General features: G+C 41.0%; 1 protein-coding gene across 2 annotated transcripts in view; it reads left to right on the top strand.

The window, feature by feature from the left end:
* CCBE1 (collagen and calcium binding EGF domains 1) overlaps positions 1 to 25716 on the top strand; it is a 262268-nt gene that overhangs the window by 197529 nt on the left and 39023 nt on the right. For both annotated transcript variants that reach the window (XM_033238838.1, XM_033238846.1), the window contains one exon: positions 24594 to 24646. In XM_033238838.1, coding sequence (XP_033094729.1) covers positions 24594 to 24646 — 53 coding nt within the window. The remainder of the gene's footprint in view (positions 1 to 24593; positions 24647 to 25716) is intronic.

The raw sequence follows: 25716 nt of genomic DNA, 5'->3' as shown, positions 1-25716 counted from the left end.
GACTGTATCTACAGGGTAATAAAAACGTTTACATTTGAACCATTTATGAAGGACTTCGGTCTGTGAAACAAAAATTTGAGCTTTTGATAAAACACTCTCACGGAAACTCTGATTAACACCTAAATCAAAGCCCTTTCTACTGTTATTATTATTTCTCAAAATTGTATCAAATTGTATCAGTTTATCAAATGGTATAATTTATCAAATTAATGCAATTGTATCAAAACTGTATCTTTTGTCACCAATATAACTGGACAAAAAAAAAAAAATATCTTGGTTACAAAGAACAGAAATGCCACATGAATCTACACAGTGAAGGAAGTGGTAATTGAGATACCTGGAGTTAGAACATGAACAGCTGGCAGAAAATGAAGCCGTCCTAGACGTGGTGCCTCCCTCATAGCGTGTCCTCTGGGGAGAATCACCAGTGCTGATGTCCTCTTCTCACTTGCGTTGTCAGCTCACTCTGGTCTCTCCAGACCCTATCTTAACGACCAGCCAGCCAGCATGATCCATGGGGTTCATGTTGGTTTAGAGCCTTGGACAGGATTTGTAATTGGTCTGGCACGTGGATTTGTCCAGGGAGAGGTGGCTGGATTAGCTGGGAGATACCCGTCTCTGTCTTTTTAACCTGGAGGGGCAGGAGCGTTGCCTCATGGTACAAAGTCAGACCATCCCAGCGACCCCATCAGGAGGACCGCGGGCTGAGCAGTTTTCCTTAGGAAGGGTCTGTGGACCACAGGAAGCGACGGACGCCTCTGGTTCGAGGGGTACCTGGGCAGTTGGAGGCTCTAATTAATAAAGCACTGGTGTCTGTCACCACATAACATAAAAGATCAAATAGTGCCATGGCCCTAGGCCAAGATAACCAACGCCTCTGCATGCTTTTCTGTGGGCCTTCTCTCTGCCCTAAGTGGCCTTATCTATTCTGTGAAATCCAAATCGCACTGTGCAAAGAAGCCTCAGCCAGGCCAGGCTGGCCTTGCTCTATTCTTTGGTAATTTTTGATGGGCTGAGTGCTTTTTGATGTCTTGGGTATTTTCTTTGTAAAGGCCATGATGTTGTTAGATACTTATGTTCTGTGCTCAGTGTATTATGCAGTACGATATGTGCTCAGTGATACCATGAGTTCTTCTTATCTTATAACTCTTCGTACTTCCCCACGGCATCTATCAGTGAGTTGCTCAGGGTCAGCATTCAGTTATCACTTGTTGATTCTGTTTGATCTTTAGGCATCCCAGTATTTCACAAAACTATTATAAACATTCATTTAATATATACTTAAACTCCTGTATTGAGAGAAGACAGGAGATGATAATAATAGCCACTATTACTACTCTTCAGTGGACATGTACTGTATAGTAGGTGCTATACTAGGTACTTTACATATCTCATTTAATGTTCAAAATAACTCCACAAGGTACGTATTGAGATACCATTTTGCCGAAGAAAAACCTGAGATGTAAGCTCATATATAACTTACATCAATTCATCAAAATGAGTAAATGATGGAATGAAACGCTAAACTCAGTTCTGCCTGTCTTTAAAACAGCTACCTATAACCACCATACCATGTGACATCTCCACATTTTATACTTGTTAATGATTCTGAGTCAGTCAGGCCTCTTGAACATAGAGGCCTATGTGACCACTCAACAGGGATACAAAATGAATGTACTAGGTTGGCTGCTTAGCCAGACAAGGTGGCTGCATTGCCTAGCAGCCCCTGGATTCTGGATCTTGGACCACTTGCCTGGACTGCCTGAGTCTCCCAGTTCTTCATCACAAACAGCAGAGTGAATGGTATTTACTCCAAATAAAGTTGAATATTTTTAGTCCCGGAGGCAGAAGATGGTAAAGGTGATGGATGTGTCACTATTTTATACAAGAAACATGACTGAGGTTACACCACATGCCAGGCACTGTTTTGAGTCTGTCCTTTGCTCCTGTCAATCCCTAATTCCTCCTATACCCTGTAATACAGAAAAGGAGACAGGCAGGAAGAATGAGAGACTGGAGAAGATAAAAAGAGAAAACCATGACCCTTATTTTTATAAATAATATCTTGGATAGGTTCTTCCCAAGGAGAGAATCCTAGCCAACTTGAGGGAAATTATATTGAGCATCTGTGATTTTTCAGACATTGGGCTAAGTACTCAAGATAGCCGAGACTCAACCCCTGCCCTCCAGGGGTTCATGGTCAATTAGAGGAGACAGAGTGTGGATGTACAATGGTAGACATCTGTATATTCTCCTGTAACCCATAAGATATTCTCTGCAGAGCCACCCTTATCACAGAAACTGAAGCTGTAATTGTTGTCAGGGATCAGTCTTAAGACTCCAAGGCAATTGAAGGAGCAAGATGGCCGAATAGGAACAGTTCCAGTCTCCAACTCCCAGCGCGAGTGACACAGAAGACCGGTGATTTCTGCATTTTCAACTGAGGTACTGGGGTCATCTCGCTAGGGAGTGCCGGACAATCGGTGCTGCTCAGCTGCTGTAGCCTGACCAGCGTGAGCTGAAGCAGGGCGAGGCATGGAAGCGCAAGGGGGAAGGGAATCCGTTTTCCTAGCCAGGGGAACTGAGACACACAACACCTGGAAAATCGGGTAACTCCCACCCCAATACTGCGCTTTAAGGAAACAGGCACACCAGGAGAATATATCCCACACCTGGCTGGGAGGGTCCCACACCCACGGAGCCTCCCTCACTGCTAACACAGCCGTCTGCGGCGATCTATCCGCAAGGCAGCAGCGAGGCTGGGGGAGGGGCGCCCGCCATTGCTGAGGCGTAAGTAGGTAAACAAAGCCGCTGGGAAGCTCGAACTGGGTGGAGCTCACAGCAGCTCAAGGAAACCTGCCTGTCTCTGTAGACTCCACCTCTGGGGACAGCCCACAGCTGAGGTCCAATAGGGGAAGCAGCGGGGGCCGGTGCAGAGGCGAACGACTCTGTCTGACAGCTTTGGGGAGAGCCGTGGATCTCCCAACGCGGAGGTTGAGATCCGAGAACGGACAGACTGCCTGCTCAGGTGGGTCCCTGACCCCTGAGTAGCCTAGCTGGGAGACATCCCCCACTAGGGGCAGTCTGACACCCCACCTCACAGGGTGGAGTCACCCCTGAGAGGAAACTTCCAAAGGAAGAATCAGACAGGTACACTCGCTGTTCAGCAATATTCTATCTTCGGCAACCTCTGCTGCTGATACCCAGGCAAACAGGGTCTGGAGTGGACCTCAAGCAATCTCCAACAGACCAACAGACAGTCCTTCTGACTGTCAGACGGAAAACTATCAAACAGAAGGACACCTATACCAAAACCCCATCAGTACGTCACTGTCATCAAAGACCAGAGACAGATAAAACCACAAAGATGGGGAAGAAGCAGGGCAGAAAAGCTGGAAATTCAAAAAATAAGAGTGCATCTCCCCCTCCAAAGGAGCGCAGCCCATCGCCAGCAACGGATCAAAGCTGGTCAGAGAATGACTTTGACGAGATGAGAGAAGAAGTCTTCAGTCCATCAAACTTCTCAGAGCTAAAGGAGGAATTACATACCCAGCGCAAAGAAACAAAAAATCTTGAAAAAAGAGTGGAAGAATTGACAGCTAGACTAATTAATGCAGAGAAGATCATAAACGAAATGACAGAGATGAAAACCATGACACGAGAAATACGTGACAAATGCACAAGCTTCAGTAACCGACTCGATCAACTGGAAGAAAGAGTATCAGCGATTGAGGATCAAATGAATGAAATGAAGCGAGAAGAGAAACCAAAAGAAAAAAGAAGAAAAAGAAATGAACAAAGCCTGCAAGAAGTATGGGATTATGTAAAAAGACCAAATCTACGTCTGATTGGGGTGCCTGAAAGTGAGGGGGAAAATGGAACCAAGTTGGAAAACACTCTTCAGGATATCATCCAGGAGAACTTCCCCAACCTAGTAGGGCAGGCCAACATTCAAATTCAGGAAATACAGAGAACGCCACAAAGATACTCCTCCAGAAGAGCAACTCCAAGACACATAATTGCCAGATTCACCAAAGTTGAAATGAAGGAAAAAATCTTAAGGGCAGACAGAGAGAAAGGTCGGGTTACCCACAAAGGGAAGCCCATCAGACTAACAGCAGATCTCTCGGCAGAAACTCTACAAGCCAGAAGAGAGTGGGGGCCAATATTCAACGTTCTTAAAGAAAAGAATTTTCAACCCAGAATTTCATATCCAGCCAAACTAAGTTTCATCAGTGAAGGAGAAATAAAATCCTTTACAGATAAGCAAATGCTTAGAGATTTTGTCACCACCAGGCCTGCCTTACAAGAGACCCTGAAGGAAGCCCTAAACATGGAAAGGAACAACCGGTACCAGCCATTGCAAAAACATGCCAAAATGTAAAGACCATCGAGGCCAGGAAGAAACTGCATCAACTAACGAGCAAAATAACCAGTTAATATCATAATGACAGGATCAAGTTCACACATAACAATATTAACCTTAAATGTAAATGGACTAAATGCTCCAATGAAAAGACACAGACTGGCAAACTGGATAAAGAGTCAAGACCCATCAGTCTGCTGTATTCAGGAGACCCATCTCACATGCAGAGACATACATAGGCTCAAAATAAAGGGATGGAGGAAGATCTACCAAGCAAATGGAGAACAAAAAAAAGCAGGGGTTGCAATCCTAGTCTGTGATAAAACAGACTTTAAACCATCCAAGATCAAAAGAGACAAAGAAGGCCATTACATAATGGTAAAGGGATCAATTCAACAGGAAGAGCTAACTCTCCTAAATATCTATGCACCCAATACAGGAGCACCCAGATTCATAAAGCAAGTCCTTAGAGACCTACAAGAGACTTAGACTCCCATACAATAATAATGGGAGACTTCAACACTCCACTGTCAACATTAGACAGATCAACGAGACAGAAAGTTAACAAGGATATCCAGGAATTGAACTCATCTCTGCACCAAGCGGACCTAATAGACATCTATAGAACTCTCCACCCCAAATCAACAGAATATACATTCTTCTCAGCACCACATCGCACTTATTCCAAAATTGACCACATAATTGGAAGTAAAGCACTCCTCAGCAAATGTACAAGAACAGAAATTATAACAAACTGTCTCTCAGACCACAGTGCAATCAAACTAGAACTCAGGACTAAGAAACTCAATCAAAACCGCTCAACTACATGGAAACTGAACAACCTGCTCCTGAATGACTACTGGGTACATAACGAAATGAAAGCAGAAATCAAGATGTTCTTTGAAACCAATGAGAACAAAGATACAACATACCAGAATCTCTGGGACACATTTAAAGCAGTGTGTAGAGGGAAATTTATAGCACTAAATGCCCACAAGAGAAAGCAGGAAAGATCTAAAATTGACACTTTAACATCACAATTAAAAGAACTAGAGAGGCAAGAGCAAACACATTCAAAAGCTAGCAGAAGGCAAGAAATAACTAAGATCAGAGCAGAACTGAAGGAGATAGAGTCACAAAAAACCCTCCAAAAAATCAATGAATCCAGGAGTTGGTTTTTTGAAAAGATCAACAAAATGACAGACCGCTAGCAAGACTAATAAGAAAAGAGAGAGGAATCAAATAGACGCAATAAAAAATGATAAAGGGGATATCACCACCGACCCCACAGAAATACAAACAACCATCAGAGAATACTATAAATGCCTCTATGCAAATCAACTAGAAAATCTAGAAGAAATGGATAATTTCCTGGACACTTACACTCTCCCAAGACTGAACCAGGAAGAAGTTGAATCCCTGAATAGACCAATAGCAGGCTCTGAAATTGAGGCAATAATTAATAGCCTACCCACCAAAAAAAGTCCAGGACCAGATGGATTCACAGCTGAATTCTACCAGAGGTACAAGGAGGAGCTGGTACCATTCCTTCTGAAACTATTCCAATCAATAGAAAAAGAGGGAATCCTCCCTAACTCATTTTATGAGGCCAACATCATCCTGATACCAAAGCCTGGCAGAGACACAACAAAAAAAGAGAATTTTAGACCAATATCCCTGATGAATATCGATGCAAAAATTCTCAATAAAATACTGGCAAACCGGATTCAGCAGCACATCAAAAAGCTTATCCACCATGATCAAGTGGGCTTCATCCCTGGGATGCAAGGCTGGTTCAACATTCGCAAATCAATAAATGTAATCCAGCATATAAACAGAACCAAAGACAAGAACCACATGATTATCTCAATAGATGCAGAAAAGGCTTTTGACAAAATTCAACAGCCCTTTATGCTAAAAACGCTCAATAAATTCGGTATTGATGGAACGTACCTCAAAATAATAAGAGCTATTTAGGACAAACCCACAGCTAATATCATATTGAATGGGCAAAAACTGGAAAAATTCCCTTTGAAAACTGGCACAAGACAGGGATGCCCTCTCTCACCACTCCTATTCAACATAGTGTTGGAAGTTCTGGCTAGGGCAATCAGGCAAGAGAAAGAAATCAAGGGTATCCAGTTAGGAAAAGAAGAAGTCAAATTGTCCCTGTTTGCAGATGACATGATTGTATATTTAGAAAACCCCATCGTCTCAGCCCAAAATCTCCTTAAGCTGATAAGCAACTTCAGCAAAGTCTCAGGATACAAAATTAATGTGCAAAAATCACAAGCATTCTTATACACCAGTAACAGACAAGCAGAGAGCCAAATCAGGAATCAACTTCCATTCACAATTGCTTCAAAGAGAATAAAATACCTAGGAATCCAGCTTACAAGGGATGTAAAGGACCTCTTCAAGGAGAACTACAAACCACTGCTCAGTGAAATCAAAGAGGACACAAACAAATGGAAGAACATACCATGCTCATGGATAGGAAGAATCAATATCGTGAAAATGGCCATACTGCCCAAGGTGATTTATAGATTCAATGCCATCCCCATCAAGCTACCAATGACTTTCTTCACAGAATTGGAAAAAACTGCTTTAAAGTTCATATGGAACCAAAAAAGAGCCCGCATTGCCAAGACAATCCTAGGTCAAAAGGACAAAGCTGGAGGCATCACGCTACCTGACTTCAAACTATACTACAAGGCTACAGTAACCAAAACAGCATGGTACTGGTACCACAACAGAGAAATAGACCAATGGAACAGAACAGAGTCCTCAGAAATAATACCACACATCTACAGCCATCTGATCTTTGACAAACCTGACAAAAACAGGAAATGGGGAAAGGATTCCCTATTTAATAAATGGTGCTGGGAAAATTGGCTAGCCATAAGTAGAAAGCTGAAACTGGATCCTTTCCTTACCCCTTATACGAAAATTAATTCAAGATGGATTAGAGACTTAAATGTTAGACCTAATACCATAAAAACCCTAGAAGAAAATCTAGGTAGTACCATTCAGGACATAGGCATGGGCAAGGACTTCATGTCTAAAACACCAAAAGCAACGGCAGCAAAAGCCAGAATTGACAAATGGGATCTAATTAAACTAAAGAGCTTTTGCACAGCAAAAGAAACTACCATCAGAGTGAACAGGCAACCTACAGAATGGGAGAAAATTTTTGCAACCTACTCATCTGACAAAGGGCTAATATCCAGAATCTACAAAGAACTCAAACAAATATACAAGAAAAAAACAACCCCATCAAAAAGTGGGGAAAGGATATGAACAGACATTTCTCAAAAGAAGACATCCATACAGCCAACAGACACATGAAAAAATGCTCGTCATCACTCGCCATCAGAGAAATGCAAATCAAAACCACAATGAGATACCATCTCACACCAGTTAGAATGGCAATCATTAAGAAGTCAGGGCCGGGCGCGGTGGCTCAAGCCTGTAATCCCAGCACTTTGGGAGGCCGAGACGGGCGGATCACGAGGTCAGGGGATCGAGACCATCCTGGCGAACACGGTGAAACCCCGTCTCTACTAAAAAATACAAAAAAACTAGTCGGGCGAGGTGGCGGGCGCCTGTAGTCCCAGCTACTCGGGAGGCTGAGGCGGGAGAATGGCGTAAACCCGGGAGGCGGAGCTTGCAGTGAGCTGAGATCCGGCCACTGCACTCCAGCCTGGGCGACAGAGCGAGACTCCGTCTCAAAAAAAAAAAAAAAAAAAAAAAGAAGTCAGGAAACAATAGATGTTGGAGAGGATGTGGAGAAATAGGAACACTTTTACACTGTTGGTGGGATTGTAAACTAGTTCAACCATTATGGAAAACAGTATGGTGATTCCTCAAGGATCTAGAACTAGATGTACCATATGACCCAGCCATCCCACTACTGGGTATATACCCAAGGATTATAAATTACTCTACTACAAAGACACATGCACACGTATGTTTATTGCGGCACTATTCACAATAGCAAAGACTTGGAATCAACCCAAATGTCCATGTGTGACAGACTGGATTAAGAAAATGTGGCACATATACACCATGGAATACTATGCAGCCATAAAAAAGGATGAGTTTGCATCCTTTGTAGGGACATGGATGCAGCTGGAAACCATCATTCTTAGCAAACTATCACAAGAAGAGAAACCAAACACCGCATGTTCTCACTCATAGGTGGGAACTGAACAATGAGATCACTTGGACTCGGGAAGGGGAACATCACACACTGGGGCCTATCAGGGGGAGGGGGGAGGAGGGAGGGATTGCATTGGGGAGTTATACATGATATAAACGTTATGCACATGTACCCTAGAACTTAAAGTATAATAAAAAAATAAATCAATAAATAAATAAAAAAGACTCCAAGGCACTATCTCTTAAAATTTGCAAAAAGGAAAAAAATTATGATAAATTGCAAACTCCATAGGACTCAATACAGAGATGAGGTAGTTTCTCTCTTTTAATTAAACAATGCTTCCACTATCAAGGAGCCTAAGCTGTTTTAAAAGAGTATGCCCTACAGCAGCAACATCTGTTCTTGGGCCTTGGAAATCCTAATTCAGTTTAGCCATGTGTTGACCAACGTGTGATCTACTCCTTGAGAACCACCACTTGTGTAGATTTGTCCAGAGGTCATTACCCGAGAGCGGCAGGTGCCTGAAGAGCCAGGGCAGCCGCAGTGCCCCCTTGCACGTCTTGGGCTGTCATAGAGAACTTACTGTGCACGCCACATCTAAAGGCACACCAGAGGGTCATCTTCCTCTCCCACATGTTTGCAAAAACACTTTCAAGTCATAGCCACTCACATACACCAATGTGTGGCATGACCAAGACAAGTTTCTTAAAGTGATTCCTTCTAGCTCATGTTTGTTTTTTACCCTGAGGATGGAGCATGTACTTTTTTTGACCTATACTTCTTTTTCTGTCAAAAAAAAAAAAAAATAGCCATTCAAGGAACATTTCACACTTTTAAATAAGAATTACATAACCATGATTAACATGATTAATCATCGTTTATGTAATTTGGATAATTGGTGTGGATAATTATTCGGAGCCAAAGAATTCTTGAGCAAGAGGAGACCTTAACAGTCAAGTCCAGGGCCATGTTTTCCCCCAGAGCAGGAAACAGAGGCCCAAATAGGAAAGTGATTTGTTCAGGCTCAGACAGAAGTTTGTTGGTATCCTTGACATCACTTCCCTCATTAGCTCTTCCCTTTTTAACTCTCTGGTTTCTTTACTGTGCCCAGTTAGGCCGGGCGGACATCTCCCCAGCCATGTCCTTGGCCCATGCCCTCCCTGGGTGCATGCTTTTTTTGTTTGTTTGTTTGTTTAAGATAGATCTTGCTCTGTTGCCCTGGCTGGAGTGCAGTGGTGTGATCTTGGGCTCACTGCAACCTTCGCCTTCCAGGTTCAAGCGATTATCCTGCCTCAGCCCCACAAGTAACTGGGACAATATGCTTGGCTAATTTTTGTATTTTTAGTAGAGATGGCGTTTCACCATATTGGCCAGGCTGGTCTCAAACTCCTGGCCTCAAGTGATCCTCCTGCCTCGGCTTCCCAAAGTGCTAGAATTACAGGTGGGAGCCACAGCACCCGGCCCCTCCCTGGGTGCATTTATCCACTGTTGGCTTCATCTGCCACGCTGTAGGTCGTCACTAGAGCTCCATGCCCTGCCTTGCCCTTGAGCTGCCTATAGCCTAAAACATATTAAGCAGCATGTTCAAACTGAATGTAATACCTTCTAGTCATCCCCAAATCTGTGCTGTAAAAATCTTCTGTAATTATCTCTCTTCTGATTTAACTTGTAGTCTGATTTAACTCGTTTTCATTCATGGCAACCTCATCCCCCAGGCAGCTCTACAAGAATAAATCTCTAGTCTTGGACTTCCCTGATTTTCTTATTCTCTGTATTCAGTGTGTTAGGAAATCTTACAGATTTTGACCCCAATATTAAAAAAAAAAAAAAATCTGTCCTCACTTTTCAACTCTCCACTCCATTTTAGATGCTCTTATCTCTAGGCTGAAATATTTTAGTAGCCTTTTTAACCACTCTGTCTGTAGTCTTTTATTTCCAGCCTGTTATGCCCTACAGACTAAATTAGGTTCAGGTTGGGGAGAGACATCCTAAGGTTGTCTAAGGATCATCTGAACCAAGGATGGAGAAAATTATTGCCCAGAGGAAAGCTGAGCTTGCGCAACAGAGAAAATGGATTTGGGCCACGCTGGAGGGGCAGGGCTGGTAGTGAATGAGGATGGGTGCCCCTTATGTATATCTTTCTGGGGCAGAGGCAACTCCAAGCTAAGTATTTCCCTGGCTCCTGAAATTGAGTTTATCCTCTGTACTGAGAGGACACATTACACTTCTGTTATGAAGCTTGTATTGCTCTGTCTTGTGTATCCCTAGCCAGGTGTGTTAATCCATTTTCATCCTGCTTCCTGAGACTGGGGAGAAAAAGGTTTGATGGACTTACAGTTCCACATGACTGGGGAGGCCTCACAGTCATGGTAGAAGGCAAGGAGGAACAAATCAAGTCTTACATGGATGGCGGCAGGCAAAGAGAGAGAGCTTGTACAGGGAAAATCCTGTTTTTTAAAAAATTATCAGATCTCATGGGATTTATTCACTATTACAAGAACAGCATGGGAAAGACCTACCCGCATGATTCAGTTACCTCTTACTGGGTTCCTCCTATGACATGGGAATTGTGGGAGATACAATTCGAGATGAGATTTGGGTGGGGACACAGTCAAACCATACCACTAAGCATATCTGTTTTTCCCACATTGCTTGTTTACCAAATGTAAATCTTACTCATCTATGTCTCCTGTGCAACACGCGCTTCAGGGAAGAGGTGGGCTCTGGAGTCCAGCAGCCTGGGCTCATGTCCTGACTTAGCTACTAATTTTAACAACTGAAGTGCTCTGTGCTCCAGCTTCTCACCTGTTTTAAAAAAAAAAAAAAAAGTTGGAAAATGCTTATCTGGGTATACAGTAAGTTCTCGTTTAAGTCAAACTTAGTATTTCCAGTTTTTAACTGATCAGAATAGAAATTTTTACTGTGATATTAGGTCACTGTGAAGTTCAGAATTGAAAACAAATAGAAGGTTCCTCCTCTCATCTGTAAATGATTTAAAGTAGAAATCCTACTTTTGGTGTTATATGAATTTCTCCTTCCAGTGGCTTAGGCCTGAATTAATGTCCGTTGTATTTCATTGTCCTTGAGGATTTTATGCATGTGAGGAATGGGATCTGTCACATCATGATTAATTAACCTAAGAAAGACTCTCAGATCAGTTTCCTTTGTGTCTTCTCAAAGTCATTACAAGTAAAACTCTCTCCTTGAAGACTGTCCCATTCAATTCCCAAGTGACTCACCTGTGGACAAAACTTGAAATCAGTACATTGTATTTACAGATTCCTGTACTGATCTCTGTCCCTGGAAATGCCACATTTACACAGTAAACTGCAGCAGAAAGGGGCCAAGGGCCAGTGCCACTGCCCACAGTGTGCTGGGAGGAAGGATCAGAGCCCTGTGAAAGCAGAGCCTCCTTTCACAATGGATAATTTACAAGGAAGGTTCTTGACATTTACACTTCAAGAGTCAGCATTCTGTAAGACTCAAGGGCTCCATGCACAGTTGTTCCTGGGGCAAAATAAAGGCCACATTTTGTCTGGGCCTCTTTAGGTGCACTGACTCTGCATTTCAGTGGCCTTTCTTCCATGGGTCCATTTCCTTCTCTCATTTTGGCTTTGGATGTGTGTTGGGCTTCTGTAATTGAAACCAAAAAGAATAGCTTAAATAGGATGGAAATATTTTTCTCTTACGCACAACCAAGTGCTGTCATGTACACAGGTTCCTTGTGTATTGATCCATATCACTAGGGCATTAACCTTACATTGTCCAAGATGTCTCATTGCCTCCACAATCACATTCCCACTCATGAAGGGGAAGGAGGGGAGGGCATGTGTCCCTTCTGTTTAAGGGCACTGCCTGGAAGTTGCAGACCATCTGTCACTCACATCCTGTTGGTCAGTCTAATCCATAAGACCATACCTTGTGGGATGAGAGGCTGGGAGACGTTACCTTAATTCTGGGTGGTTATGTGCCCAGCTGTAATTTTTTCGGTTACCATAGGAAAAAGGGAATAGCAGATATGGGAAAATGGCTGTCACACTAGTGACCTGAAAACACAGCTGTTGTAGGTAATTTGGGGCTTCTACCAGAGGGAAAAACAATAGAAGGCAATATTTTAAAATATGCATGTGGATTACTTGCCATAGACCTCTGGCTACACCAAGAATGCTTTTCTTTTTTTTTTTTTCTTTTTTTTGAGACACAGTCTCGCTCTGTTGCCCAGGCTGGAGTGCAGTGGCACAATCTTGGCTCACTGCAACATCCACCTTCCAGGTTCTAATGATTCTACTGCCTCAGCTTCCTGAGTAGCTGAGATTACAGGTGCTTGCCACCATACCCAGCTAATTTTTTGTATTTTAGTAGAGACAGGGTTTCACCGTGTTGCCCAGGCTGGTCTCGAACTCCTGAGCTCAGGCAATCTACCCACCTTGGCCTCCCAAAGCGCCCACCAGAATGCTTTTCTGTTCCACCTTAGCAGGGGAATAGACCATGAGACTTTTTTTTTTTTTTTTTTTGAGACAGAGTCTCACACTGCTGCTCAGGTTGGAGTCCAGGGGTGCAATGTCGGCTCAGCTGCAACCTCTGCCTCCTGGGCTCAAATGATTCTCCTGCCTCAGCCTCCCAAGTAGCTGGGACTACAGGCACGCGCCACCACACCCAGCTAATTTTTGTATTTTTGGTAGAGATGGGATTTTACCATGTTGCCCAGGCAGGTCTTGAGCTCCTGAGCTTATGCGATCGGCCCACCTTGGCCTCCCAAAATGCTGGGATTCCCAGCATGAGCCACCGTGCCTGGCCATTTTTTTTCTATTAGTTTCAAAACATAATATTTTCTCATTCCAAAAGTAATAATGTAATAATTATTTTAAAAACTTAGAAAATATAGGCAAGAAAAATGAAGGCAACTAAAATGCCCACATTTGCAGCTTAGGAGAGAGCCGTGAACAGAAAGGTGAGGGTATAAATCCTATGAATGGATCCACCCTTCGAGGAAGGGAAAAAGGTAGAGGAGCAATGGCAGACTTGCAGAGAAAATTTACAGTGTGAGAGAGCGAGGTGGCAAGGGGACAGCTCAGAAACTTTCCAGGATGCTTGGTAACCATGGTGAACAATTTTTGTTATATTGGTCAGTTTATCGTATATAATGCAATGCTTGAAGATATGATTTGCTTGATAAATGACATTGTAGCATTATTAACAGTTATTTGGGTATTCCTAAAATGCTCAGAGAGCTAAGGATAAAGTCAAAATAAATAAATGCCCAGGTCTTTGGGTGTTGGATCCCACAATTGTTACTGTTTGCAGTGAACCACATTGCTGCCAAGGAATAGTCTCTCATGTGCTGTCTCCGGACTATGACCCCCAGAGTAAGATTCACAACCATCAGTGCTTCCAAAAATTAGTCACCGTGGAAATAAATGAGAGCAGAGATTTGTTGGTTCAAACATGTCTTACAAAGGAGAAAGTTGTTCCATTAAAATCTTATGTAAAGTAAACCTCTAGTAAGCCAGTTATTTTAGGTGAAAAAAGTAATAATGAATATCTTACTAAATGATACTATGGTTTCCTAAAGCAGTTTCTTAATGGTTACCATATGTTGGCTCCAGGTGACCTGGTCAAAAGCCATTCGGTTGAAACGTAGCTGGTCACAACAATGACTTTGTTTAAAATGTTGCTGTTTTGGGTTGGTGAAGTGAATCATGATTGGGGCAGACATGCCTGTATATAGTCGTGCCAAACATGCATTCATGAACATCATTCCTTACCCAGTTTCAAAACCAGAAGTTTCTGAAGCCATTGCCAAGCCTGGCATTGGAAATATACCAAAAGACTTTGAAAAATAATGATTATTTTATTATTTCCTTTATTTTTTCTTACAAAATCAATTCATGCTCGTTATAGAAAATTCAGAAAATATGCAAAAAATATGGGGAATATCTTTTATCGCACCTGCATGAAGAGAACCATTTGTGAATACTTTGGTGAATCTCCAAACTAGCCTTTATTTTGTTATGTAAAAATAAGTATCTCAGCTGGGCACAGTGGCTCATGCTTGTAATCCGAGCACTTTGGGAGGCCGAGACAGGCAGATCACCTGAGATCAGCAGTTCGAGACCAGCCTGCCCAACATGGCAAAACCCTGTCTCTACTAAAAATACAAAAATTAGCTGGGCGTGGTGGCAGTGCTTGTAGTCCCAGCTACTTGGGAGGATAGGGCAGGAGAATCACTTGAACCCGGGAAGTGGAGGTTGTAGTGAGCCGAGATCACGCCACTGCACTCCAGCCTGGGTGACAAAAGGAAACTCCATCTCAAAAAAAAAAATCTCACTACTTACATGTATATAAGTATATCCATATATAATATAATCGCATTTTATTTTTTGCAAAGGTAATATCAAGCCTACCTTTTTAAATTTGTTACATTTTTTCCTTATTTTCGGTGATGATCTGCTTCTCATTTGAACTAAGGAAAAGGCAGCCAGCAAGCAAGATAATGAGGGTAGACAAGGTAGAAAACTCATTTAGGGAGATAAAGATGGAAGACTGGGTTCAAAGACTTGGTTGCCAAGAGAAAGTTAATCAGGGCCGGGCGCAGTGGCTCACATCTGTAATCCCAGCCCTTTGGGAAACTGAGGTGTAGAGATCACTTGATGTCAGGAGTTCGAGACCAGCCTGGCCAATATGGCAAAACTCCGTCTTTACTAAAAATACAAAATTAACTGGGCATGGTGGCACATGCCAGTAATCTCAGCTACTTGGGAGGCTGAGGCAGGAGAATCACTTGAACCCAGGAGGCAAAGGTTGCAGTGAGCTGCAGCTGCACCACTGCACTCCAGCATGGGTGACAGAGCGAGAGTCCATCTCAAAAAAAGAAAAAAAAGGAAAAAAGAAAAAAAAGAAAGTTAATCATTCCAGGGTTCTTGTCTCCAAAGCACTTTGAGACTCTGGCCATCTGAGTGTCTGTGTCTGCTGAGGACATTGACCCTGTGGGTCTGAAGCACACTGATATGCCAGGGAGATAGAGAGGACTGTCAGAACCAGCACACATGTTCTCAGCCTTGTAGTGTGCGCTGCTGTTGACACCTATAAGTTCTGGGCCTGCTTTCAGTAAACAGAGAACCAATCATATGTCTTTAATCATTGAGATGGATATCACATTGATCATAGGAAGTCAAATGCTTCAGCAGCCTAAGAGGTTTCACTTCTCTTTCTAGCCAGTAAAATTATTATATCTTTGAACAGGAGTGAACATGGAAACATATGGTTGAGACCCTGGTCCCTGTTTTACTGTCACTGAGGACTGGCAAATTTTCACTTCAAGCCAGGCCTGTGGGAGTTAGACTGTAGCAGGGGTTCCTCGCATCCTGATGTCCCTGCTTGCAGCGCTCAGTGTCCTTCAGATGGGCTCTGTGTGGGAGACACAGCAGGAAAAACAGCAGATGTCTTTTTACATTTGCTGTTAGGCTTGATGCATGCCAGCGCTTACCAAGCTCTGGATGCCTTTAAACTCCTGTAATCCTCACCCCAAGCTTGTGGGGTGAATAGTGTTACTATCCCAGTTTACAGATGAGGAAGTTGAGTTAGAAGAACTTAAAGTCCGTTATCTAAGGACTGAAGCTGGAAAGCAGCAGAGCCCAGATTCACACCTGGGAAGTACATTACCAAGGCCCAGGGCCCAGACTTCCAGGTCTTCTGTTTTTTGAGGAAGTATTTGATTAATTTATGAAAAAATCATCACTTGCGCCATGTTGGAATGAGTACCTTCTGGTTGTTACCTTAGCCCCGTTTAATAACCCTCCCACATATACTTTTTACTTTTCTGTAATTTGAGCAGCTGAAGCCCAGATGATACCATGACCAGGGTTTTAATGATTAGAGGAATTACTTCAACTGTATTACTTCTTCACTTGATTGTTGCGTGTACGTGTGTGTGGCAAAAATAACATGTAAATTTTACCATTTTAACCACTTTTAAGTGTAAAATTCAGGGGCATTAAATACTTTCACATTGTTCTGCATCCATCACCCCCATCTGTCTCCAGAATTTTTCATCTTCCCAAACTGAAACTCTGTATCCATTACCCAGTAACTTCCTACTAACTCCGTCTTTACAGTCCCTGGCAACCACCCTTCCATTTTTCCAGTCTCTTTGAATTTGGATACTCTAGGTACCTCATATAAGTGAAATCGTGCCATATTTCTCCTTTTGTGTTGGGCTTACTTTGCTTAGCATAATGTCTTCAAGGTTCATCCATGTTATAGCATGCATCAGAATTTCCTTTTTAAGGCTGAACTATATTCCATTGTATGTATGCACCACCTTTTTGTCCGTTCATCCATTGATGGACATTGGGATGTGTCTACCTTTTGGCTACTGTGAATAATGCTGCTATGAGCAGTGGTGTACAAATATCTGTTTGAGTCCCTGCTTTCAATTCTCTTGACTATATATCCATTAGTGGAGTTACTGGATCATGTGGTAATTCTATGTTTAATTTTTTTTAGGTACCATTATACTGTTTTTCTCATTTGATCTTGACCATCAGTAACTGTACATGTTAGCAAGTTATGCCTAACAAGCTTTCTGTGATTCTCTTAATACTGCCACTGAGATTTGGTAATAACAAGCTTACAATGTAGATGAACAAATAGGCAGATTTTGATGGTGGTGGGTGGAGGGAGATTCTGTTTTTAGTTTTCTCTTAGTGATTGCCGTAGTGACCATGATACTCTTACATTTGCCTGGGAGGAGCAGTCTTTCTGGCTAAAAGGCTGAAACCAAGCATGCTCAGATGTGAGACCAGTGATTTTATTCAGCTCTATTCTCAGGGGATATAGTGTAAAAGGAATTCTAGTAGTTCACACAAAGTCATGCAAAGCTCAATGGAGATTTCAGCAAAGGAAGAACATTGAAACGAAAGATTCCTCATACTAAAAAACTTTACAAAAAAATTCAGGACCACTTTTAAACTCTCAGCCTTTTAAAGTTAGCCCCAGGGAATCATGTTCTCAGTACTTGCTGGCAAAAACTCTCTTCCAGACTCCCTTTTTAGGCATGCCACAGTATGGCTGGAATGATGAAAGTTATGCAAATTGGGTTCTCTAGTTTTTGTGTCTCGGAAGTCTCCATTTAGGCCTGAGTAGTTGACAGTGTGAGGAAGCCACCATCTAGTGTGCCTTTAGAAGCCTTCATCAGAAGGAGCTCGTTGCTTTGGAATGAAATATTAAATTGAAGAGCTTCTTTAAAAGCATTTGGGACTTCTGTGTGCCTGACCAGGATTACCTACTAGAGGGCAGGTTCTGCTCAGCTCTCTGGCTTGGTAGCCCAGAGTCTGGAGTTTCTTGGATATGCTTTTTATGATTCTCTTAATATTGTCACTGAGATTTGGTAATAACAAGCTTACACGTAAATGAATAAATAGGTAGGTTTGAGGTTTCCTTGTTTTATTTGGGTATAGTTTTCCAAAAGAATATACCTCTTGCTTCTTGTTGCAGTAGGAAAAGGATAGGGGCTACTTGCTTTGGGGTTGGGGAGAAAGATGGAAGGCTTCCTTCTCACCAGGCTTGGAGATCATCTTGCTGCACCCTGGTCTCCACTTTCCTTAACAGCTGGTGCTTCTGGTTTCTAAGCCTTGCTGAGGTTCCACAGGGAGGGCTGGCTGGCTTCTCCACGGTAGCTACCCCTGGGGCCTCCCAGGTTTGAAGTTATTCCACCCCGCACAATCCTTTTGCCGTGTTCATACATTGTGTTTCAGGGTTAGAGAAGTCTCCTAAATCCATATGGTGTGGGGCTTGCATTTTTATTTCCGGTTTTCATTATTTGGGGCTAATTTATAAAAGAAGAAAGCAATGTAACATTTCTTTTCCAGCCTCTGGAAATCAAAAGTTTCTCCCCTTACTTTTCTTCCTCCCTATTTCTTCCCCTATTTTGTTTTTAGAAGAAAAGATTTGTCTGTCCTTGAATAAGAGGTAGAAAAAAAGAGATAAGTCCTAAGATGAAAGCAACTGGGAAGAGTTGCTTTTGCCATTTGCTTGTCGTATTCATAAAACTGCAGCTAGACCACTATTCTAACTGCAAGCCAGGCCCTGTGCTAGGCACCTTTCTTATATTATCTGTAATCCTATCAACAATCGCATAAGGCAGATACTGTTTATTCATGTTTTGTCCATGAGGAATCTGAAGCTCAGCAAGATTAAGGAGCAAGCCCAAGGTCACCTCCCTAGCTCTGTAAATGCCAGAGCCAAAATCGTAGCCCACATTTGTTGACCTCAAAGCCAATGCTCCATTCATTACATATTACCTTAACACCAAGAACTCTCAAATACTCTCAAAAATGCAGTTTTCTCTCTCATTAAAAAAAAAAATCAGGCCAGGCATGGTGGCTCATGCCTGTAATCCTAGCACTTTGGGAGGCCGAAGCAGGCAGATCCACAAGGTCAGGAGTTCGAGACCAGCATGGCCAACATGGTGAAACCCTGTCTCTACCAAAAACACAAAAATAAGCTGAATATGGTGGCGGGTGCCTGTAATCCAGCTAATCAGAATGCTGAGGCAGGAGAATCGCTTAAACCTGGGAGGCAAAGGTTGCAGTGAGCCGAGATCATGCCACTGCACTCCAGCCTATACAACAAAGTGAGACTCTATCTTAAAAAATAAATAAATAAATAAAAATCTGATTTATCTGGTGCATGAATAAGCAGCCATGCAAGGAAAACCCCAAATAAATCGTAGAACAATTCACCCTTGCATTGCAGCAAGGTGCAGATATTTGTCAGCTAATTCACTTGACATTTCATGGTCACTTTTAGTCTTCTAATACTATAGGAAGTTATTTTTTAAATTCTTTTCTAGTCTCTAACATAATGACCAGCAGACAGTCTGATGATGCAATCTCTGTTATCTTCATTTTTTTGGTGTAGTTATTCCTTCCAAAAGCTCTCACACACACCTGGCTGGAGGGGTGTATTTCTGCCTGCATGACTTTTATTATTTTTTTTTTACATGTGTTTATACTCAGGGGCACCCAGGGGAAAACTCTACAGACTTTCTTGATTACAAGATATAATAATGAAAACCCTTTCTATGTAACAACCATCTAATCACTTCCCCTTGCCAAGAAGTAAGAAAAGTATTTGTATTTGGAAAACCAAGCTACCACACGTGAAACGTATTAAGAATGATTGTCTCCCTAGAATCACACAAGCTTTCCCCATCTTAGTTTGTTTTTCTAAAGATAAAAACCGTACAGCAGTGTTTGTAGTTAGATCTAACAAGTGCTCATGCTTTCATAACAAGATTTTGCTTTGGCCGTCTCAACTTTGTTGTACATAAATAATGTTGTAAGTAATCTTTGAAACGGTATAACATGTGCAACCAGTGTTTATTTTTTTAATACTTCAGAATATTTCATTATTTATTTTAAACGGTGATTTATGATTGATGGGTGTTTAACATGCAAAATAATGTATTCTCAGGAACTCTAGGGAAGACAGAAGGATGCACTGCAGTGTCACAACTCCTTCCCTTGAGCAGAGAGCTGAGGTCAGTTATGCAATTAAAAAACCCAGAGGGGAAATTAATTCTTAGCTAAGCAGGTGTTTAAATGACGCATGCCCATCCTGAAACTCAGATCTTCTCATGATGGAGTTCCGTAGCCTTTTGAAAGCATATCAAATCACTTCATTATTTGATTTCATGAAAAAGCAAATGACAGGTTGCTTCTCACTCCACTGCATGGACAGTACTAAACCCTTGAAATGCTCATAAAGGTCACAGTGCCCAACTTTAATATCTTGGATGTGGAAAGAGAGATTGTAAGGGATCATATTGATTTGCATGAACTTTAAAATGCCATCAAACAGCTCAGAGGTTATATCTTAAATGCAGCATTAAAATAGAAACAGACAAATAAAACCATATGTTTAACTATGATGTTTGATTTGATTATCAGAAACACTTGGGTTTTTCCCCTTGTATCCAACTTTCTCCTGAATCACTGGAGTTTCAAATCATCCAGTACACTTTTCTTCCTCTTATAGTTTTCTGTAGGACAGCCTCAAGTAATGGAGTAAGTAATAACCGTAAAATTTTAATGAATACTCAAGCCAGTTTTCCTTCTGGTTGTTAGGAGCTTGGACTTTTTTAAACTATGGAAAACTAGACAGAGTTTAAGTTTCATGGAATAGAAAGGTAGACCCTGTACTTTTGGTACCTCATCATAAATTTATATCTTCATGGGCTTCTCTTGGTATGTAAAATTATAATTTAGTTTGAGAAGTTGGAAAATTATGTCTAATAAGAGCACTCTGGACACTGCCACACATCATTCATATTGGTAAATTGGATGGATGAATGATTTCCTTCTATCATAAAATGTCAAATTAATCTGTGCTGGGAATTCCAGTTCAGGCAGGGGAACCTTAGCTGTATCACTCAAGTCTGTTTTGATAGCATCCCCAAATGCCACTGTTTTTATATTGAAAGCATACTTTATATGCTTTTGAAGTAAGATATCTACCACCACTGGATTGCATGCGAGAAATGTTACAGGGAGAAGAATGAAGTGGCATTGCTGTACCCAGTTATGCTTCAGTGCTTCAGAATTTCTGTTACCAAATTTGACTTTTAACAATTGTATGAACTTTTCATAAATTCCACATAAAACTACTTATGATTTTATCAAATTTTTATAAATTTTTTTTCAGGAAGAGATTACTTAAGTTTCTCCTAGGAATGGTAATTTACCTGGGAGACCAAATTGTAGTGCAGCAAATTGATTTGACCAATACAGGTTGAGCATCCCTAATCCAAAATTTTGAAACATTTTCAAAAGAAATGCTCACTGAACATTTCAGATTTTAGATTTTTGGACTGGGGATGCTCAGCTGGTATTCTGCAAATATGCCAAACTCCCGAATAATCTGAAATCCGAACACTTCTGGTTCCAGGTATTTCAGATAAGGGTTACTCAACCTGTAATATAATCACATCATACTAATTTGAAGGAGTAGAAAATAATGATCTTAAATTATTTTTTATTAAAATGTGATGGAAAAAAATTGTGTCAAAATTCTTAGAAGACCTTATCTAACCTACGTGAAAGTTCTGATTATTCGACAAAACTGAAACTTGTTTTAAGACATAGATAATGTCTGATTTCCCAAATCAGTGGTTTGTGCTCCTTTCTCTACCTTGACATGCAAATGGTGTGTTCACACAGGTGACATGACAGGCTGTAGATGACATGCAGTTCCCAGTGGTAGACTGCGTTTAACTCAGTTTCTCTTCCTAGAAAGCATGCCCAAACACAAATGAGCGAGAATGATGTTGCAGTAGGAATAACCTTGAATCTTATGTTTCTAATAGTTACCAAAAAATACTTCTTCAAAATGGTCATTTAACCTTTATAGTCAAAATATCTTGGGGTATATTCTTGAGATTTGCAGATCCACTGTACAGTGGTTAATTCTCAGCTTCTCGTGTATGATGATGGAAGTGGTGAAGGCAAGGAAAGGGGAAAGTAATGGGAGCAGGAGACAATGAGACAAAGGAAACATTAGCTCCTGCAGAAATGCCAACGTTTTGCTATTTTACATAAAATGTAGGGACTTTGTAACCATATAGGTCCATTTAACCATCTGCCATTTTTTCCTACAGTTGTCATATTTATTGCAACTACATGCAACTACAAACCTTGCAAGACAATGTATGTTATTATTTTTGCTTTGAGAAATTAAGAGCAAGTCTTTGCTATTGTGAATAGTGCTGTGATAAACATATGTGTGCATGTATCTTTATAGTAGAATGACTTATAATCCTTAGGATGTATACCCAGTAATGGGATTGCTGGGTCAAACAGTATTTCTAGATCCCTGAGGAACTGCCACACTATCTTCCACAATGGTTGAACTAATTTACACTCCTACCAACAGTGTAAAAGCGTTCCTATTTCTCCACATCCTCTCCAGCATCTGTTGTTTCCTGACTTTTAATGATCGCCATTCTAACTGGCATACACCATGGAATACTATGTAGCCACAAAAAAGAATGAGTTCATGTCCTTTGCAGGGACATGGATAAAGGGGGAAACCATCACTCAGCAAACAAACACAGGAACAGAAAACCAAACACCGCATGTTCTCACTCATAAGTGGGAGTTGAACAATGAGAACACATGGACACAGGGAGGGGAACATCATACACTCGGGCCTGTTGAGGGATGGGGAGCAAGGGGAGGGAGAGCATTAGGACAAATACCTAATGCACGTGGGGCTCAAAACCTAGATGACGGGTTGATGGGTGTAGCAAACCACCATGGCACATGTATACCTATGTAACTTGCATGTGCTGCACATGTATCCAGAACTTAAAAATTCTTTATATGTACTCAGATATTTACGTTTATAATGCTCTTCATTCCTTCCTAAAGATGTACGTTTCCCTCTAGTGTCATCTCCTGTTAGCCTGAATAACTCCCTTTAGCACAGGTCTGCTGGCAATTAATTTTTAGTTTTTTAAAATCTGAAATGTCTTCATTTCACCTTCATTCTTGAAGGATATTTTCACTGGATATTCTGGGTTGAACAAGTTTGTTTTCTCAGCACTCAAAGGATGTCATATCACTGTCTTCTGATTACTGTGCTTTTCTGATGAGAGGTTTGTGGTTATTAAAATCATCCTTTCCCTGTATATCATGTGTAATTTTTCTCTGCTTTCAGGATTTTCTCTTTAGGTTTCAGCAACGTGACTATGACATCTGTAGGCATTTTGTGTATGTGTGTAGTTAGCCGTTTCGGGCTTGCTAAACTTCTTTAATCTGAAAATGTATTTCTTTCACTACATTTTGGAAGTTTTCAGCCATTGTTTTTTCAAATATATTTTTCTGCTCCATTTACTGTCTCCTCTCCCTCTAGAACTCCAAGTACCAGACCTTAGACCTCTGATACTAGCCCACAAGTCTCTGTTCCTTTTTTTAAGTCTTTTTTTCTCTTTCCTTCAGATTGGATAAGGTTCACTTATTTATTTCATTTATTTATTTTATTTCATTTATTTTCAAATTCACAAATTCTTTCCTGCATCATTTCTCCATTCTTCTGTTAAGCACATCCAGCAGCATGTTTAAAAATTTCAGATCTGTTTGTCTGTTCTATAATTTCTGTTTTGTTCTTTTAGTAGTTTCTCTGTTGACATTTTCTGTTTTGTTCATTGCAGGTATGTTTTCCTTTATGTAGTTGAACACAGTTAAATAGCTACTTTAAAGTCTAATAATTCCAATATATGGGTTATCTTGGAGATTGCAGCATTGATTGTCTTCTCTTTGAGAATGGGTCACATTTGTACATGTTATGTTGTAGAGAGCCTGCCTCTTGCTGTATTCATTCAGAGAGTGTAAATATTTTTCTTCTAGCAGGTAGTTAACTTGGTTAACTTAGCTTGGTTGAAGTGGAGTAAGTATTGAATATTTATGTCAGGAATGACCTGTTTGCTATATTTTAAATTCGGATCATTTAGGCACCTTTTTTCTTATATGGTACAAGTGTTTTTTTAAAAAAATCACTCAAATGAGAATCAGAATGTTTGGGTTCCAGTCTCTGCCTTAATAGTTGACTACCTAATTATTGTTATATTATAATTAACAATCATTATGTTATAATTAGCCAAGTATTGTTATTATGATTCATTAATTGTTATAATAAACAAGTTGTATCTCTTTGGCCTGTGGAATGAGAGGCCTGGTCATCCTTAAAGGTCCTTTTCCTATTTATGTCCTATACTCCTTTAATTGCTTAATATAAGTATCTTGAAGTCTGAGTTAATTAATTTCATAGGATTCAAAATGTTGATTTCGTGTATTATGTAGCAGAAAGAATATCCTGGTATTAGAAAATGTGATCATGTATTATTGATATTTTTTCTTTTAATCCCAGATTGCCTTAAAAATACTTTGCCCCTACTTTGCTTTATGCCTCAATGTTTCCTGGGCATGAGTTATTTCATTCAAAAAACAATAACTGAAAAGAATTTTATTTTTAACCTAATATTTTAAATATTTGTTTGTCTCTTAGGAAAAAGTGCTGCAAAGGATATAAATTTGTTCTTGGACAATGCATCCCAGAAGGTATGTAATATAAAAAAGATTGTGTCACTTTATTCACAACTAATTACTCAAAGTCTATCAACTTTAGATGTTGAAGGAATATAGGTGCTATCTGTGTCTGATTATCTGTGCCATCTGTGCATATTTTTTGGCATTAAATTTTTCTGATGCCAATTTTGTTATATGTAACATCCAGTGTCTGATCATTACATGACGTGTTTGCACACATTGAGTCATTCTTATATAGCATTTCAGGTTTTATGATTAATGGGCTATAATCCCCCAATTAGCATTTTATACACATTTAGAACTAGCCCTCCTCCCTTGACCTCTCCACCTGCTTTCTTTACCTGCCTTTCACCTGCTAAACTTTAAGTCCCTTTACATGCCCATCAGCAAACACTACCTGAGTGTTCAACCCAGCACTCAGATACAGATACAAAGTAAGGCAGGGAACCAGCTCTCAAGTTGCATGCATTCAAGTTGAGAAGCCAGGATGGGGAGCAGACAGAATCAGATAGACCTAGATTTTAATCATGCTTCTATGTCCTACTAATAGCTGTGACCTTGGGCAAGTTCAAGTTACTTCCTAAGCCCTGGTTCTTACAGGGTAGTATTAGTATGTGGGTCAAATGATGGTTTTAAGAATTTTGCCACATGTCAAGCACTTGGAACACAGGCTGGTTCTTATTACATGCTTGTAATAAGATAAATGGTGGCTGCTGTCATTGCTGCTATTGTCATTGTTAGTAATAACTGCAATATGTGCAATAGAGACATTCAAAGTAGGAAGTGTTCAGAGGGGACACATACACAGAGGCCCAGGGCAGTCAAAGAGGGTCTTGGAAATGAGGGGAGAAGTGAGACCATGTTATCAAGGAAGACTGCCCAGGACTTAAACAAGTAGAAAGCAGAGGACTGCAGGGTTCCAGGCAGAGCCCTGACACAGAAAGCACTAAAGACTTTGTTTGAAGGGCATGGGGTTAAGCTTGTTCAGGGCTGGGGTGAGATGGGTGGGGAATGTGAAACAGTTTTCTTCACCTTTGTCCAAGAAGCCAGATCTCTGTAGAAGATCTAGAGCCCAGCCACGC

The sequence above is a fragment of the Trachypithecus francoisi genome, unplaced genomic scaffold, assembly GCF_009764315.1.
Source record: "Trachypithecus francoisi isolate TF-2019V2 unplaced genomic scaffold, Tfra_2.0 Contig01474, whole genome shotgun sequence".
NCBI classification, from domain to species: domain Eukaryota; kingdom Metazoa; phylum Chordata; class Mammalia; order Primates; family Cercopithecidae; genus Trachypithecus; species Trachypithecus francoisi.
Note: the sequence above shows the minus strand (reverse complement) of the source record. Positions and strands in the feature narration are given on the sequence as shown.